Source organism: Pan paniscus, chromosome 1 (genome assembly GCF_029289425.2).
Source record: "Pan paniscus chromosome 1, NHGRI_mPanPan1-v2.0_pri, whole genome shotgun sequence".
Classification (NCBI taxonomy): domain Eukaryota; kingdom Metazoa; phylum Chordata; class Mammalia; order Primates; family Hominidae; genus Pan; species Pan paniscus.
The window spans coordinates 44,401,454-44,419,873 of NC_073249.2; the positions used below are offsets into that span (position 1 = coordinate 44,401,454).

At 48.3% G+C, this 18,420-nt stretch overlaps 1 protein-coding gene across 48 annotated transcripts in view; it reads right to left on the reverse strand.

Annotated features, from left to right (window-relative positions):
* NFASC (neurofascin) overlaps positions 1-18,420 on the reverse strand; it is a 194,489-nt gene that overhangs the window by 47,581 nt on the left and 128,488 nt on the right. For 24 of the 48 annotated variants that reach the window (XM_063597585.1, XM_057301521.2, XM_034944720.3 and 21 more), the window contains 8 exons: positions 17,267-17,437; positions 12,940-12,990; positions 6,747-6,858; positions 6,121-6,305; positions 4,361-4,492; positions 1,694-1,837; positions 823-934; positions 290-456 (listed from right to left, as the gene is read on the reverse strand). In XM_063597585.1, coding sequence (XP_063453655.1) covers positions 290-456; positions 823-934; positions 1,694-1,837; positions 4,361-4,492; positions 6,121-6,305; positions 6,747-6,858; positions 12,940-12,990; positions 17,267-17,437 — 1,074 coding nt within the window. The remainder of the gene's footprint in view (positions 1-289; positions 457-822; positions 935-1,693; positions 1,838-4,360; positions 4,493-6,120; positions 6,306-6,746; positions 6,859-12,939; positions 12,991-17,266; positions 17,438-18,420) is intronic. The other 24 variants (XM_063597587.1, XM_034944731.3, XM_063597586.1 and 21 more) reach the window with 1 other exon arrangement.

The window sequence follows — 18,420 nt, forward strand, 5'->3', positions numbered from 1 at the left end:
GGTAATCCCCAAAGCAGATAATGCCCCAAATCCACTCAATCTGGCTCAGGAATATATGATGTAATTTCTGGGCTGGTAGTGGGGAGTTGGTGTGAGCAGAAGGTTTCCCTTCCTAATTCTCTTTGGACCACACTGATCCTAAAAGGACTCCACAGGTGCAAACTGGGCAGCCCATTCCAGGTTAAAGATAGGTGTGGTGCATTTTCAATGTGAATATTGTATGTGGATAACTGCCAGCATGGACTCCTTGTCCCTCTCCAAACTCCCACTGGCGAACCCTCTCCTTTACCTTTGACCTCCAGGCGGACTTGGTTTTCAGCTTTGCCCAGGATGTTGGTGGCGACACAGGTGTAGATGCCCTGGTCTTCTTTGCGGATCATCTTAATTTCCAGACTGCCGTTCTCATAAACATGGTAGTTGCCACCATCCAGGTTGCTTCCTTGCCCATTCTTAAACCTCACAACAGAGCAGCAGAACACACAGCATCCTGAGACAGGACCAGCCCAAGGGCAGGGGCAGCAGCCAATCAAGAGAGACCATGGGGGCTGTGGAAGGAGCCCCATGCTAGGAGACTGGAGCCCTGAGCCTCGGAGGGTCTGCCTCTAACCACCAGGTGGCCCTGGCAAGCCTCCATCCCTCTCAAGGTCTTGGTTTCCCATTCTGTACAATGAGGAGGTTGATCCAGATGATCTGCTAACTTCCTCCCAGCTTTGACCCTTTAAGATTCCCAGGTCTTGCTGAACACCTACTATGGGCCAGATGGGAAGGAGAAGATGAGACAGGTGACCCCTGCTGTGGAAGGCCTGATCTCCTGGAACTTACCATCGCAGTGTGGGGATGGGAGACCCAAAGAAAGGGCAGTCCAGCCGCGTCCGGTTGTAAAGAATCACTCGAATGAGCTGGTTCCGGGGCGACAGCATCCGAGGTGGCACATCTGAAATTCCCAGAGAAGCAATCTCGAGTGCCGAGTCTAAACTCTTCCATCTCTTCCCCCTCGGTCTCACCTCTGCATGCCTTCTGCTTACAGCAGCTTCCCAGGCACTGAGACACCTTCCCCTATCAACCTTCCCTCCTTCAGGAAGCCCCTAAGGATTAGGTGGGGAAGGAGAAGCTTACTACGTCCTCTGCCCTCAACCTACCCTACATCCAAATCCAGCTTTTGCAAAGGGTCTCCCCAAATTATCCAGCAGGTTCCATAGCTGCCCCATCACAGCCCTAAGGCATTTCCTAGCTACCCCTCCACCACCATCTCCCTGCCCAGCGGGTACAGCAAATATACTCAGAACCATTTCCCACCGTGAGATCCAGCTGCAAACCCAGAAGAAGTCAACATGGATACACCAAGGCGATGGGACAGTCCCACTCTATCTCATCAGGGGAGGGAGAAGACTAAGATTGATTGCTCTGATGGAATTAACTGTCTGCTCATCCAGCTTTGTGAATTTTAAGTCTTCCATCTGTACAATGAGGAGGTTGATCCAGATGATCTGCTAACTTCCTCCCAGCTTTGACCCTTCCATCCCTCTCACAAATTTTTTCCCATCTCCATGTTTCCCCTATCCAACATCCTCTTACCTCACCCAGCTTGGCCAATCCCCAGAGAAGAAAGTGTGCCCCACGACATAACCAAGCCCCGGGGTGACTGTGCAGTAGTGGAGAGGAGGGGGAAACAGGCTGTGAAGGGCACACTCACCCAGCACACTGACAAAGGCGTTGGCCAGCAGGTAGCCATGCTCGTTGGAGGTGTTGCACTGGTACACAGCCCTGCTGCTGATCTGGGTGTCCCGGAAGATGATGGTGTCTCCGGCCACCTCACGGTTTGGGTTAGGTGGTGCCGCTACAGACAAGAAAGAGACGCTCCTCATGAGAGATGGGGAGGGCAGGGTGAAGGGCACTTGGGGCTCTGGCCAGGGCTCCCAGGAACAAGCGGGGTGCTGTGGGGAGCACCAGATGGGGGGCCAGATGACAGGGCTTCTGGCCTTGCCACTGCTGGGCTGTGTGTGACCTTGAGCCCTTCTCTGAACCAGTGGGGTTTATTTCTAATCTAGCCTACAGTATGGAATATGAATTCCTGTTCAACCTACCTACCCATTGGGCAGTTGTGGTTGAGAGCATTAGCTTTGGAAACAGAGAGGAGTTTTGGTTCTAACCACATCACTTCCTACCAGCATCATTCAATCTCTGTGAGCTTCAGTTTACTTGTCTGCAGAATGGGAATAACAGATCACCTCATGGGGTTTTTGTGAAGATAACCTGAGATTTTATGCGTGTACAAAATGATGAACAGAAGGTCTAACACATACTGTTATTATCATTTTAATCGAATGTGCATATATTTAAGTGTGTTTTGAAAAGGACAAAACAGTATACAATAGACAGAACCTACCACCTTCCCATCCTCCAAAGAGAGCATGCTCCAAACATTCACAAAGTTAAACCCATAAGCCAATGCCTCTTGAAAATGGAATGAGTCCTTTTATTTGACAAAGCTCACAGCTCTTCCCCAAAAATGTGTCCTAAACTGAGAGAGGATATTCTTGCCCACAGTTCTAGTACTGCTGGCTTGGGATGCAGAGAGCAGAGGCTGGAGAGGGCTGGGGGTCCACACTTCACTCTGGGATCTGGGGTAAATCAACAAACCTTTCTGGGCCTCATTTCCTTCTTCTGTAAGATGGGGAAGAATCACTTCCACCTTTCCCCTACTCTAAGGAAGGCTAAGATAAGAGAACAATAATGAGCTGTAAAAACAAAAATTTTCTAGAAATGTAAAGAATTGCCACTTTTCTCATCTTTAACCACTAGAAAGTGACTTTCCTTCCTAAGATTTCTGGACTAGGAAGCTGATGACTTAGCTTACAGAGTACATGAACGCATTCAAGATCACTCAGACCTACAGGGGAAGTCAGCGGAGGATGCAGGAGTCGCCCTGCAGGCGCCACTCCACAGATAGCTAGCCTGAGCCCAGAACCGGGGAATCAGCAGATGGGAAAGGAAGACAAGGTTAGCACCCTTATCATCCACGCCCGGGTCCCCACTCAGCGAAAAGGGACCAAGGAAGGCAATGCCAGAAACTTGTACACCTCCTTGCCTGGCAAATTCTCGTGCAACCAGTATTCCCCCCAGTCACTCTCCTTACACGTTCCCTGGGGAGAGTGACAGGTGACCTTTCCAGGGCTGAGGCTCAGCTGCAAGTCCTGGGCTGCTTTATTGAGCGGTGCTGTGAAGTTTAGCGCAATTGCCTAGCTTACCCCCAAAGTCCTATTAAGACGGAGAGAACTGCAGAGGGCAGGCAGTGTCCATATCTCTGCTTGTAGCTGGGGAGTAACATTTACTGGGGATAACTAGGTTCAGTACTAGCTGGTGCAGTCGTATTGCAGATTCACAGCAACCCACAACTTCACCACTTCCTAGCCATGCGATTTTGGGCAACTCATTGCACTGAGGAGAACCTTATTTCCTTACCTTAAATGTTTGAAAGTAAAGCAACAATGGAGTGCAGCATCTAGCACAGAATGTGGCATACAATAAATGTCTAAATAGGTAAATTCTTACCCTCTCCTCTACCTGTGTCCCCCTCTCTCCACCTGCTTCTACCAGCTGCTGCTCTTGAGTTAGATTGAGTTCTCGCCATCTACTTTTTCCCCATTTGGTTGATACCATTGTTTACATTTCCTCTGACCACTTAGAGAAAGTAAGGACAGGACATTTTGAAAATAATGCAACCAGAGAGTCTATGATGTGAAAACTTGACCAAGGCCACTGATTATAAGGGGCCTTGGAGTCATCTACTCCATCCACCTGGGCAGGACTAAATGTCCCCAAAGTCTAAGCATACTCGATAAAGTGCACCTGTGCATCTGCTCTTCTGGGGGCAGTTCTTCCTCATATCTAACCATAATATTTCACATTGTTGTACAACCCTGCTTCTTCTTTTGCCCTTAGCAGAGAGCGGAACTTGAGTAACCAACAATGGGTTACTGAGTTCTCCTCTACCTTCCCAGCCCCAGCCATCACTCAAAGCCCAACCACCCAGAGATGCAGCCACAGTCCCCAGGCCATCAACTGGGCTCTGAAGTTGTTCAGAGGGAGAAAGCAGAGATTTAAAATACCCCAAGGGAGCAGAAATCCCTTAAGCATGGGAATATGACCACAGAGTTCCAGGCCTCCTGTTCTCTCACACAAAGAGAGGGTAGGTTTCCTGCCTCTTGAGATGTCTGAAGAGATGGGCAGCTGAGAAACAGCCACCAGCTTCTCTCTTCCTGAACTTCTAGTGTGACCAGCACTGGCTACAGTGATGGGGATCTGAAGCCTTTGACAGGAGAGAGATGAGAGTCAGATGGGACAACAGCTCGCTACTTACATTGCAAAGGTTCCCCATTCACCATCCACTGGACAGTGGGTTTGGGGTTTCCATTGGCTCGACACACCAGTCTCCCATCCTCGCCAGGAGCCAGGATAAGGTTCTTGGGTTCGTCCAGCCAGTAGGGAGCAGCTGGAAGACAAGACAGACACAGGCAGGGGAGTTAGATGGCATGGGACAGGCAGAAGAAACCAAGCAGTCTCCCTCTAGTATAGCAGGAGCCCCTGAGTCCCAGCACCACGTGCTCACCACCTGCCCCAGGGCTCATCCTCACAGGGATAACTTGGTCCAGCCTGTTTCTGGCTGGCTTGGCTGCACAGATGCTGATCTGTCTATTTTGAGTTCACAGAACAATAGTTCTAAACTGGGGCTGCTCACTAGAATCCCCTGAAGAGCTTTTTTAAAAAAAAGGATGTTAGGGCCTGTCTCAGACCTACTAAATCAGAATCCTCACAGGAGGCCTGGGTGGCAGATGCTTTTAGAGGTCACCAGTGTTTGAGGTGTGCATCCAATGGCTCCACTGCTAGGGAAGGTGGTAAAGTGGGCACTGAGTTGGTCCCTCTGGATCTCTGTTTTGCAAGATCAGACCATTTAGGAAAAGCCTAATGAACATTTCTTTAGGCACTGAATTTTGGTTAGAGTAGTTCTTTTTTTTTTTTTTTTTTTTTTTTTTGAGATGGAGTCTTGCTCTGTCGCCAGGCTGGGGCACAGTGGCGCGATCTTGGCTCACTGCAACTTCCGCCTCCCAGGTTCAAGCAATTCTCCTGCCTCAGCTTCTTGAGTAGCTGAGATTACAGGCATGTCCCACCACACCCAGCTAATTTTTGTATTTTTAGTAGAGATGGGGTTTCATCATTTTGGCCAGGATGGTCTCGATCTTCTGACCTCATGATCTGCCCACCTTGACCTCCCAAAGTGCTGGGATTACAGGCATGAGCCACCACGCCCAGCTAGAGCAGTTCTCAGCTGGCCACCTTGTTCAGTTGTTTAGACAATTTTGTGAATATGTGGAAATGTGGATTTTTCTGAGAAGTGAGCCTTTCAGATCAGATTATCAACAATTTTGATACTCACCCCCTACCCCTCAAAGACTAAGAACTCCCTAGTTTGTGTATGGTGCTGAAGCCAAGGTCACAAGATCAACTGACTCCTGCTAAGAAAGTTTCTATACTCTCGAACATCATTATCTCAACCATCCATACAGCCCCAGGCCAAACAGTGACCAGTGCAGCCTGCCACACACGGCTGGGACCCATGACGACATGTGCTCTGGTGCCTGCAATCAGTTGGGTGGGCCCTCTTTGCTTTGGGGGGAAGGAAGTGATTTTAAAAAATAATTTTGGCCATGACCACTCCCCAGTTTTAAAAAGCAGCACAGCATCATGCATAGGTACACAGACAGCACGGGCTCACGTGACACATCACAAACGGGAATGCAAAACGAAAGGAAAAAAAGGCTCTGGGGAATGATCCAAATGAGCCGTGGGAGGAAATTCACCTGCTGAGGGAGCGCTGGCACCAAGGAGAGTTGGATGATGGCCAGGGTGGATCTCCTTAACACCCCCTGCCCCATGCACGGGCATGCACACACCCTCTCACGTCCAGCGAGTGACACCATCCATGGCAGATCACCATTGCCACTGAGCAGTGGGCTGGAAGTCTCTCCGACTCACTCTGCCCCCAACCACCCTCAGAGGGAAGGGTGGGCATGGTGTTCAGGGTTGGCAACATAATCATAATGATAAATACACACAACGTACCCTTTACTCTCACCGAGATCGTGTGCCGGATGCTGCCCATCTTGTTGGAGGCCAGGCAGAAATACTCCCCGGAGTCTTCCTCAGAGACATTTGTGATACGCAGGGCCTTATTAAAGTTCTCAAACTTGGCCTTATCAGATGGGAGGTCCCCACCTTTCTTGTACCATGCGATGTCTGGTGTTGGGCTAGGAGAGGCGCCAAGCAGGAAACAAAGAAGTTATCACTAAACGTGGCCTTTCTCCTCTTCTATACAGCTGGGGACACCCAGGTGGCCTAAAAGTATACTTGGGCCCAGGAGGAGGCATGTCCTCTAAAAGCTGATCTTTCCTGTGCAGAGGAGGATGCTCAGCCACAGAGAGCCTGAAGGCTTAGCTAAGGTCCCACGAGATTCTAACGCATATACGGGATGCCTAATCACCTTCTTTCCTCACTATCCAAAACAGAGATGGCCAGGATAGGATGGAGATGACTATGGTTTGCAACACCCTGCTCACTAGAGGCTGTTTGCGTCTCTTTTTGCTGTGCTACTGGTATGCACTAAATGTGGCATTAACAAGAGCATGAACAAGCTCCCATCCCCATCCTCCTGGAGGGTGGCTAGAAGAGGGGCTGCAAACCGCACATACACCCCGGAGGCGATGCATTCCAGCAGGAGGTCCATGCCACGAAGCACCATCTGGCTGCTCGCGGTGCCCTGGGGATACATGAAGCTTGGTGTTCTTTCTGCAACTCCTCGGGCTGAAACAGGAGAGGACAAACTCCCATGAGCCTCCTTCCAGAAGACAGACCCCACTAGGCCAACGCTGTCAGGCTAGAGAGAAATGGCATCACCGCCCCTGCCGGATCCTCCCAGCTGAAACCACCCCAAGGACTTGGGCATCATTAAGTGAGGTGTGTTAGGAAGCTCAGGGCTCCTCAGCCCCACCTACATGAGAGAGAGGAGCTCTAGGTTCTGAAAGGATCTGCCTGGAGGAGCCCAGCTTCCCTCAGGTTCAGGGAATCTCCCCTTCCCTGGAATGGGGATGGGCTGTCTGAGCAGTGCGAGATCTACTCCAGAGCAGCTTGTGTTGGGATCCCAGAGGCCACTGTGTGGCCCCCAGGGCAGGCCATCTCAGCAGCGGTCCTTCTCCCCAGGCAGGGATCTGGAAGCAGAGAAGGCATGTACTGGGTCCACAGGACAGACAACCTGCTCTTTAGGACCCTGAAAACAAGGTGCTGGGATGGAGTCGCAAAGCCCGCACAATCAGAAATGCAGGGAGAGTTATTAATGGCTTAGCAAAGACATGGAGAGAGTTAATGAGCAGAGATGACAGGAAATCACTCCAGGGCCAAGACCATTCTGCCTCCTCACTAATGACTCGGGAAGACAGCTGGGGAGGAGAGTAGTAATTACATGTGAGCTGCTCGGGGAGGGGGTGGGAGAAAAGTGGCCGCCAAGTTGGAGGAGGGGATGATCTATAATGCAACTAGGCCGGAACAGTCATGGGTCTGAAATCAATGAGATTCATGCAGGTCTTGAAGGCCACGTGGCTCACAGAGATTGGCATTTTCAGGATGGCTGTTTCCCTGTAGAAGGGTTGTGCCAGCATGGGCCCACCCATGACAGGGTGAATTCCACCTTCCCCGAGCCTCACCTCTTCCCCCAGAGCTCTTTGTATAGCTCTAGGGGAATGGGTAAGATGGAAGGGAAAAGAACAAGAATTTTCCATCCAGAAACCCCAAGGCAAAAGGGAAACTGGAGGAAGTACCCCCTGGCCAAGGTGTACGATCGTACACAAGAATGGCTAAAAACAAAAATAGAAGCTGAGCCCACCCATGGGTTTAATGGGGTCTTAGACTCAGCAGGACAAGGGAAAGGTGGAGGGGAGGCATTGCTGCCAGGAGCTGGGAGGCCTCAGAGACACCTGGGCTGAGGATGAAGACACTTATCCAGGGTTTAATCGGTGCTGGTAGCGTGAGGAGAGAGTGTGGGGAAACTTTATCCAGATGTAACTGGTGCTTCCTAAGGGAGCTTGCTGGTTTGCTGGGGCCTGGCTGCACCGGCGGGGCTCCTGTTCTGGGGCACTCAACTCTCTCCCTCGGCACTGGTGGAGTGCAATTCATAGAGTTTGCTTCTATTTTATCTTTTTGTCAAAAGAAGAAAGGATGAAACATATGCGGAGGGTAACGAGGCTGATGATACAATACACGGCATACAGCAAATGCTCAATGAAGGTTTATAAGGTGAATGGATTGGAGGGGAAGAAGAGAACAAAAAATAAGGCAGCAGTTTAACCCATATTATTTCTCTTTCTGTAGATGCCTCATCTGTCCCACCAGCACACACATTACAACAGTGACTACTGAAGGGGTTAATCCATTATGTGGTTAATTGGTTATCATCTATATCTATAACTCTTGTAGCATCCAATTCTCAGCACCAAGGAAGCCTGACACCAACAGCTTCCTCCCACCCACCATCACGGAATCACCAAAACAACCAAGACACATGGGCACTATGAGGAAAGGAGATTCTAGGGCAGAAGGCTCTGTTGTCAGGTTGGTGAATCCGTCAAGAGCTGGGAACCCTGGGATTATGTGGAAGAGGTCCCAGCTAAGTCATCATACTCCTTCCACACTGGGACGAAATCTGCAGAAACCAATCTGTGACCCTATGGACATTTAATTTACACCATAACGTGTGACACCACCAGCACACACAACCCAGCAAAGCAATAATGATGGGAAGGAGGAAAATTTAGCACAGAGTCCTGCTGTGGGTGCCTTGACACACTGTAGCTGTGACTATAAAGAGGTTACAGCAATACTGCATTTGTAGGATGTGGGCTAGCAACAATAGAATTATCCTAAAGAAGGAGAAGCTACTGGAAACAAGCCAAAGTTCAAAAAAAGAGAAGAGCATCCTAAAAGTTGGAGGTCATAATCAGGGCCACCATTCAGTGAACGTTTGCTAGGGACCATGCACTGTGCTGACAGCTCCATCCACACCACCATTTATGCTTAATCCTCACAGCAAACCTGGAGGGTTGTATCCCCATTTTCAGCAGAGGCAACTGAGGCTCAGTGAAGTCAACAGACTTGCCCAAGGTTACAAGCTAGTTATGTTTTGGATTCTGTGCCATTTAGCACCAAAAACTTGTGCTTTCCACCCACTCTACATTGCCTCTCTGTCTAAAGATGGGCATCCCACTTGTTCCTACTTCTGACAGTCAGCTTCAGGAATATCTTTCTTATTCAAACCAAAGAAAATGCAAGGGCAAAAGAGGTAAAGGAGAAAGATATTTCTGTCTTAGTGAGCTGCTCTGGTGAAACTCTTCCACTATGTTTTACTATTCTCACTGTCTCAGCTAAGATCCCAACTCTCCTCAGTGGCTATTAAAAAAAACTCGGGCCCAAGGTGGAGAAAAAGAAGCTGAGGAGGGAATTCAGCAGCTCTAAAGGCACCTCAGTTGGATTCTTAAAGGCATGGAAAACTTGAAGAAGATTTGGGGGACATAATATCATTAAGGAATGAGATGGCTGGCCCTAAAGGAAAGGTTATGAAGAAATGCAGTCAATTGCAGCAGGAGGAACTCATATGAAAATCTAGGAAGGATAATAGAGCTGGTGGCTTTGAGAGCCACTGTTCTCAAAGAGGGTGCCTAATTTCCTTCCCTGGAGAAGTAGAGACAGGAAGACTCTAAGACAACAGTGATTACTAGATGAAACTCTAAATGGTGGCAGATGACTGTCTCATCTTATCATGGGACACCCTCTTTCATCATGGAGGCAGGGATCCCTGGAGAGTATTGGTTATTCGCCCTGATCTTCAGAGTGGGGTCTGACCTAATGCCTGATCAAACTCAGAGTCCATATGCTAAAGCTCATATCTGTGTGGATTCAGGAAGAGCTTCCCTCGCCAGCTCATCTGACTTCTTGCCCAGGGACAGTCAGTCCTCTCCTGCTCTCGTAAGCTGTGGCTCAGAGTGGGTCCATGGGTTTCTGGGGAAATATGGTCAGCTAGCAGACAACAGGAGATGACAATGCCTCAACCATGTTGGCCTTAAAGGTCCAACGATAAATGCCTCTTGATCATCTCTTTTGAAGAAACACCAAGACTGCTGACAACCTTAGTTGCCCCCCTCTGTCAAGTGCTATGTGTTAGCAGGACAAGAAAGTTCAATGAATCAGACGTATCTGAGGACCTCTACCAAAAACAGCTTTTAGGGGCATCTGTATGCCTCATCCAGACCACTTTGCTGCTTTCGATTCTCAGAACTGAGAACCAGAGACTCATGGGGCCAGATTCTTGGCATCTCATTCACCTCTCTTGCTCTAGGAATGGCTGACCAAACAACCCCAGAAGATAGGAAAAACTCTTTGTCTAGTAATATTTGATACCTTTCAGTACCAGGAAATTTCTCCTGTAAGTTTAATCCAAATCTCATATGCAGTAGTTGGAGCTTTTCTTCTTATGCAGTTCTCAGCACAGCTGAGGATTTGAACAGCTTTTGTTTCTCTGGTCTGCCCTACGATTTCTCCCTCTATGGTACTTTCTTCCTATAATTGCACCTGCTTTTTGCCCCTTGGCTTCTCTTTAAGTTCTCTCTGTCCTTCTTAATTTCAGAAGCATAGAAGAACTATCCAGGATACAGTCAACACTAAACCATTCCCTTTAAAACCAGTAATGGGTAACACTTGTTAAGTATCGAGAATGTGCCCAACACATACTAGGAACCATAAGCACATTCTCCTGTTTAATCTTCACAACAATCCTATGAGACAGGTAATACATCCATTTGGCAGATGAGAACATTAAAGTTCTGAGACACTAAATGACTTGCTCAGCATCACTCAATGGTATGTCCCGGACCCTGGATTTAATTCAAGGCAGTCTACCTCAGAGCACACACTCTTAACCACTTGGTCTCCTCACCTGGCTGAATCCTAAGCGGCAAGTTACAATCTCAGACCAGATTCTCCTGCCACTTAGCAGGTCAGGGGGCACCTAGCAGTGTTCAGAGGATACCAATCTACTCTAGAAATCACTAAAACAAAATAGAAGTATGGGGTGACCCTCCTGCTACAAAAGAGACGTGCCATATTTCAGAGCCAAACAGACAGATGCCCTGGGCACTTTTCATCAAGTCTCTCTGTCCAGATGCCTGCACTCCAGAAAGAAGTCATCCTCCTTCCTTCCATTTCCCTTTGATTTCTTGCTAGAAGCATCAGCCTAGTTGTCTTTTGTTCAAAATGTGTCTCCCTTTGACTTTATATCCTTTCCAGCAGCTTCATACTTGGGTCAGCTCCGTCCTACCCTGGATTGAGGACAAGGGGTCAATCTCCAGGTAAACTCTTGTAAGCTTTGCTTGTTTCATAGTCCTGGATGGATCTCATAAGTCCCACTCATTCTCTTGCAATAATAGTTTGATCAATGGTCACAAACTGGTTTAAGTGACCGGAATCACTCAAACTTATTCCATGGATAAAACAACTCTATGTGTATGTTCCCCTGCATGGCTTATCTTACATAAAGTGAGGAACTTAGACCAGATGGTCTCTAAGGGGCCTTCTGGCTCTGATGCACTCAGGCTTACAGAATACTTCCTATAACAGATTACCTGGAATCCGATTTAGAACAAGGCCCATTCCATACCAGGGCTCTGGGGCTCTTAACACAATAGTAGTTGGCCCCATTATCTTGAAAACAAACAATGCTTAGAATCCAACAAAGGTCCCCTGATTCCTTGGCTAGTAAATCTCTTTGGCAGGATCTCAGTGTGGTTCTAGCTGCTTGGTGCCAAGTTAGAGCCTTTGCCTCTCTCCCTGGCTCGCGGTCCCTCATCCCATCCCCTTCTCCAGTCACTCATCATCCTTTATATTAGCACATCACAATGCAGACACTTCCTATCTGTTTCAGCCCACAGTGAGGTCCCTTGAGGACCTGCAGCCTCAGCTTCTGAGGCATAACTAATGATGGGGGCCAGCTGCCTCACCAGAGCCAGCAAATGATGGTGCCTCTGGCTGCTCAGGGAAAATAAGACATTCTTGAGCCATGGTGAGGGGTAACTCAGGTGTGGAAATAGCCAATTACCCTATTAATCAGACTGAGCAACCAGCAGTGTCATGAGTTAAAACCATGCCTCATTATAATTGTTCCATGTCTCGCAAGTGTGGACTGGTGGGCATTTGATTTGCATACACTACCAAAGGAGGAGAGAGGCCTAGGTGAGAGGGTACAGTGGATGGTTTCACCTCATTTATACTCATCTTGAAAGAGAACTCAGAGCTGGACTCTTACTCCTATTGCCCAGATGGATTTTAAAGAGACACGGGACCTCACTGTGAAATGGTACTCCCGGTAACTAAGGTGAGATTACAAAGCAGGCAATTCCTATCTAGAGTTAACTGAACATACTAACAAGCTTTCTGTGTTCTTTCAACTACCAATAGGAACCAGACTTCCTGTTTTCTCTTCACTATGGAACTCACCTATTTTAAGATAGTCTCCCTTCATCCATTCTTGATTCCTAAGCTTCTACTTTTTCAGTAAAAGTTCCTGCTTTTCAAGAAGTTCTTTTGAAGTCCTACCCTGGTTTGAACAACTTGTTGAGAATTCAGCAACTTGAGGCGTGCCTGTTAGAGGAGATCACACCACCAGGTGAACCACCTCAAACCCCCACACTGCCTCCTGGCAGGCAGCCTTCTGGAGGTGTCACCTTGGCACCCTGGCTGGGCCAGCTGCCACCCAGCAGGAGTTAATGACGTGGTATCAGTCAAGTTAGGCAAACTGGGGTTAGCACAGGCAAGGTTACTCCCAAGGTTACCGCTGCGACTCACCACTGTACATGTCAGGGTGGTTTCTTAAGGACGAGTCATTATAAGGGTGGTCTGTAATAAACAAAAGAGGGTGAGCAAACAGGAGGCCACGGAGAAGTCACAGAGGCATAAACGGGGAGAGAAAACAAATGCAAAGCCAGAAAAACAACCGAGGAGGGCAGCAGTGGTCTTTTGCAAAGGAAAGACACGGCATATTTGGAAAGGCAATACGCTCAGTGAAGAACAAGCAACACAAAACAGCCCACAAAAGGAGAAAAAAAGGTTAAATCCTGCAAAAGAAGGCAATAATAAAATAATGTTTTTTTTTTAATTAAAGAAATTAGGTTTGAACTTTAATTATTTGGTCCTGCTATATTTTCAAACAAATGAGAGAAAGATTAGTGGTGTCCTGTAGCCATCTTTTGAACAACTCCCTCTTATCAAAATCCTCCGTTCCCAGGACTCTGGGTCAGGCTAGCTCTTGGAGCAGCTAAAGAGAAAGGAGTGTTAGTGAGCTCCGGGGAAGAGCAAAGTGCTGCCTGGGCAGAAGCTAAGCTGCAGGGGGTTGGTGGTAAATGGGAGGAGGTCATTGACCAAAAGAGTTGGGCCAAGGGGCCCTGGCCACACCCAGCAACATGTGTCACTGGAGTCTGACCAGGTAGGCACCACTATGATCTTGGAGATGTCTCTGTTGGCAGAAAGCCCTCCTTGTGAGGATGCCGGGAGAGGTTCAGTGAGGTGGGGAGAACATCCCTGAGGTTCAGGCTTTAGAATTTAGAATTGGAGCTTGGGACAGGAGAAAGTGCAAGCTGTGAGTTCTACATTTCATACTAGGAAAGTCCTGCTGAACGTTCTGGAGGTTCGAAGCTCTCTAGACTATGCAGGATTGAAGACATTCCTTATGGAACAAGATCAGTGGCTTCAGTTCCAATGCTAGGTAATTCAAACTTGCAGGCATTTACTCCTTAATGAGAAAGACATTTCAGAAGAGGACACATCATCACGCCAGCGTCCTGAAGGAGCTTTTCCCTCTCTACCTCCGGTCCCTTCCAGCAACTGGGTTCAAATTGTGACAGTACTAAAAGGGGGTGGGGGTATACAGCTGACTGGAAGCCAAGCAGATGGCCCTGAGGAGGCAAGAACATGGTCCAACTGCTTGAGGGACGACAGGGGCTCTGCCAAAACATTTGCATATTTGACGACAGATCCAATCCCATTACAACTAGTTGCAAGAGGTATGAGAGTCCTTTTCTGGGACTGGCATTGCATTGCATCCCAAATCTGCTTGCCACCTGGTAGGAAGATTTTCATTATTCAGAACTCTCTCTTAAGATGGGGTTTGTTGTAAAGACCCAGCCTGTTTGGGAAGTCTGCTTGGGTCCATCTGGAGCTAAAGGCAGGAATAAATCCACAAGGTAACGAAGAGATGGGGTGGCCCAAGGGCAGGTGGGGGCTGCAGCTGGGCTTGGGAGGCAACTCTGTTCCTCTCCTGCGGGTGGTTGGTGGCACATACAGATGACAGGGCCCTTCCTTCATGCTCCCATATCACCAGGTGAAATGTAACCTATCTCTTTCCAGAGAAGTAGCCCACGCCCAGAACTGACCTCGTGGTTTGTGAATTCTGGAGCACATGTGAGAAATTCACGGAAACTTCTTTGACTGCTCCAAGAATGTCACTTAGACACTGGAGGAAGAAGGGGTGTGCCCTGGTGTCTGCCTTAGGGAGGACCCTCATCGCTTACCACAGTTGCCTCTTATTGCATCAGGAGGCACCCAGCACCTGTTACAGCATAGGCAGAGTGGGACGGGCCCAGCTCTGTAGCCCAACTCCACTGCTTATCTTTGACTGCATCCCAGGTTTTAAAAATGATTTCAGATTACCCAGTATTTTGCATTACATACCATTGTCAACTTCCTTCAATGCAGGTAATAAAAATGGGACATGATGAGATTTATTTCTTCCCAAATGGGCAAACTGTGACAGGAGTGCCTGGTGAGAATAGGGCCTTTGAAGCTGCCCCTGCCTGACTGCTTTGCCTCCCACCCCAGACCTGGTTCTGAAGGTACAAGAGAAAGCCTGTGTCCTCTCCAGACAGGAAAGTAGAAAGAGCACCACTGTGCTATTTTAAGCAAGTGTGCCCAATTCTGGGCTGGCTCAGATGCCCAGAACTTGCTCCCAGCCAGAGCTGCCCCTGGGAGAACTCCAGGAAGCTGATGGGGCTCTGTTCCAATCACCTAGGGGGTTTCTCGCCATTCGGAGGAAAGAGTTTTCAGTGGAATAGAGGACCTAGAAATGAAGAATTAACAAACATCCCTTACTTCTTCTGGTAGAGAAGAGTGTTTCTGGAAAGTCCAAGTTCTACATGTTGTTTAAATCTCTAACTGCAGAGGAAGTTAGTTAATTCTACAGAGGAAGACTCTTCACCACCTCAGTCTCTTGGCCTCTGCTCTACTCTGTGTGACAGTGATGGGCTCTGCCCAGGATGGCAGAAGGTCAACTGACTCAGTTCCAAAAGCAGCAGGCCGATTTCTAGCGTCGTCTGGGCAAGGAGAGAGGGGCCCTGGTGGTGATGCTGATGGCTGTCCAGGCTCAGCTCAGCGAGCATGTTATCTTGTTCTTGACATCCCTGCTCCTCCCCCTGCCAATGCTGTTAGTCCTGTTCTGGCTGCTGAGGCCACTCCGAGGTCCTGGGCAGACTACACTGTCCTTCCCAGCCCAGCCAGCTGGCAGGCAGTCACCCTGATGTGGACTGAGGAGACACTGCAGACAAACCAACTTTCTCCTCCAAGGGGTCTCCCTGGGCTTGGGTCAGGAATGAGAAAGTCAGGGACGGGGGAGCAACCGGAGCGAAGCCAGGTCACCCTGCCAGGAACTCGAGGGGCTTGCTGCAGGTGTCAGGCAACCTGCCGGCTATCACCTTCGGCAGCCCAGCACCAACACAGATCAGTGTGTGGGGACACTGCAAGGCAGGAGGCGATGATTAGAGGAGGGCAGAATGGAGTTCCAAGACAGAACAGAGAGATGGAAAAGAAGAAGGAAAAAGAAAGAGGGAGGAGAAATAAGGAAGTGAAAAAGAAAAAGGAAGAAAATGAAAAGGTGAAAGAAAAAAAAAAACTTGAGAAGGGGAAGAGAAAAGGAAGCTGCTTCCTTTTGGATCCACCTCTGTGCCATGGTGGAAATGGAGCATGGGGCTGTGTTGGCTCTCAGGACCACCTGCCTCTGCCATCAGCAGGGATAGGGAGGAAGGAAGAGAACGATAATGGTCACACCCCCTACCTGTCCTGAATGAGAAGTGATCTCACCTGAACCTCTCCTGACCCACACCCACCCGGGGAGCCATTGTTCACCACCTCTGCAGGGCCTCCAGGAAGCCAGGGTCAGCCTATTTTTTCTGACCTTTGCAAACTGCCAGCACCCACATGGTGCTCTCTACTGGCCTCCCCAAAAATCCTCACTGTCCAGAGCATCAGAAACAACACTCACAGCATGAGTCAGACTAAGGTCTGTTTTTTGGGGGGCTCCTTTATGGAAGGCGTGTTACAAATCCATGGTGTACATCAACATAGACAACTTTCAACGTCCTGAGTGGGCTGAGACTTTGCAGCAAAAGCTCTAGGCTGCATCGTCCTTGCCAAGAAGAACATTTCTGACTAAGCTTCTCTCTCTCCTCAAGGGAGAGCCACCAACACTATAATGGGTCGGGAAATGCTGATTTGTTTTTGTACCAGCCAAACAGAATCAGGGAATAGAAACGAAAACAAATAAAACTCAAACATAAGCCTGCAACTTACAAACATAGCGATTCCATATGGTTCAGCATATACATATTACAGAATCAAATAAAATTTATTTTGGTGTCTCCACTAATTTTCATATTTTCTGCCATGGGTTTCTTATAGAACTAAAGATAACCAAGCAATGAGAAGAAATAAAAGAAATAATCAAGCTGTGTCCGGAGAGGGGTTCTAGATAACCACTGGAAGCAGTGGTTCTCAAACTCTGGGGTGCACTTGAATTACCTGGAGGGCTCATAAAGAACAAAGAGGCTCAGGGCTGTTGAGGTGCGATAGGCTGGTGCTGGGTAGGCTGCCAGGTTCTAAGGTGATTCTGATTCCCACCAGAATCTGAGGAGGATTGACTTAGAGTAGGACCAAGTTTAACTCAAGGTTTCACAACCAAGAGAGATCGTTTAAGAGCAGCTGAAGTGGCTCAGGCACCATGAGCTGGAAGGATTTCTAGGTCAGCCTCAAGGACAAGTCTCCCCCTAGACTCAGGTACCTAGGGCTGGGTGGGATCAGTGGGCTTCTTTCTTTGGCCCCCAGCCCCGGGACAGGGGCCTTCACTTACTGGTGAGGACCTTGAGGGTGAAAGGGTTCTTCTGCTGGATGGTGTGGGTGAAGTGGAAGCGGGCGTTGCAACTGTAGTCGGTCTGCATGTCCTGCAGCATCACGTTGGAGAAGTATAGGTCTCCGTTATGGCCCTGAGAGACACGTTTGTCTTGGGTGATGGGCTCCATGGCTATAAGAAAGCAGAGGTACAGCAGCAGGTTAGTAGTAATAACAGTAATCATCACCACCGCAGTCCTGGCGATAGAACACTTTACAGAGGGTCAGGTGGCGACCAGGAGCTTGACATTACTTGGTCTAATCCTCTCAACTCTGAAGTATGGCTTATTCCCATTTTACAGATCAGAAAGCAGAGGATGTAATGTGTCCAGCATTGCAAAGGCAGAGAGGAGAGCAGGATTCTAGATGCAGACCTGCCTGCCCACCATGTCCATGTTCTATGACCACGCTTTTCTCTTTCCTGTTCACGCCACAAAAGATCTCACCGGCTGTGGGACCAGCAGAAGGAACACAAGCCTTCAGGTACTCCCCAAGGTTCAAATTCTCAAGCTAGCAGCGACAGCACTCAGAGGCCAGGGACCATGATCTGTTCATCTTATGCCCCAGCACCTGTCTTAGGACTCGGCATATAGGAGGCACTCAACAGTTTGCTGAATTAAATGAAATTGAACTTGGCTTTGCTGCATTTAATAAAAATGTAATCATCAATTATAATGTATACCTTTGTTTTTTATTCCTAAGAAGAAAGCACTACTGATTACAACTGTAAGATATATACCAATCAATGATGTACATCATCAGTTGTAAGAGATGTTAAATCTGATTTCAATTTTAGAGATGTTAAAATATGAAAATGTCTGATTAATGATATAACTGGAGTGGCTGAAAATGTTGACTATATTTTCTTTTCTTTTTTTTTTTCAAGTGCTATATCTGATGTAAACCCAAAAAACCAGGTTTCCAGGCTGTTAGGTTAGTTAGAATATACCCAAAGCTGACTACTCACAGCTATCTCCTTCCTATCCCCACAATTGTTTTTTAAGTCACCATTTCTTAAAGCACAAGGTTAATGATGCCAACTACCCCATAATGGGCTGGTCAGCTCTTCAAACCATTCCTGATTTACTGTAGGCCTACTATGTGCCAGGCACTGTG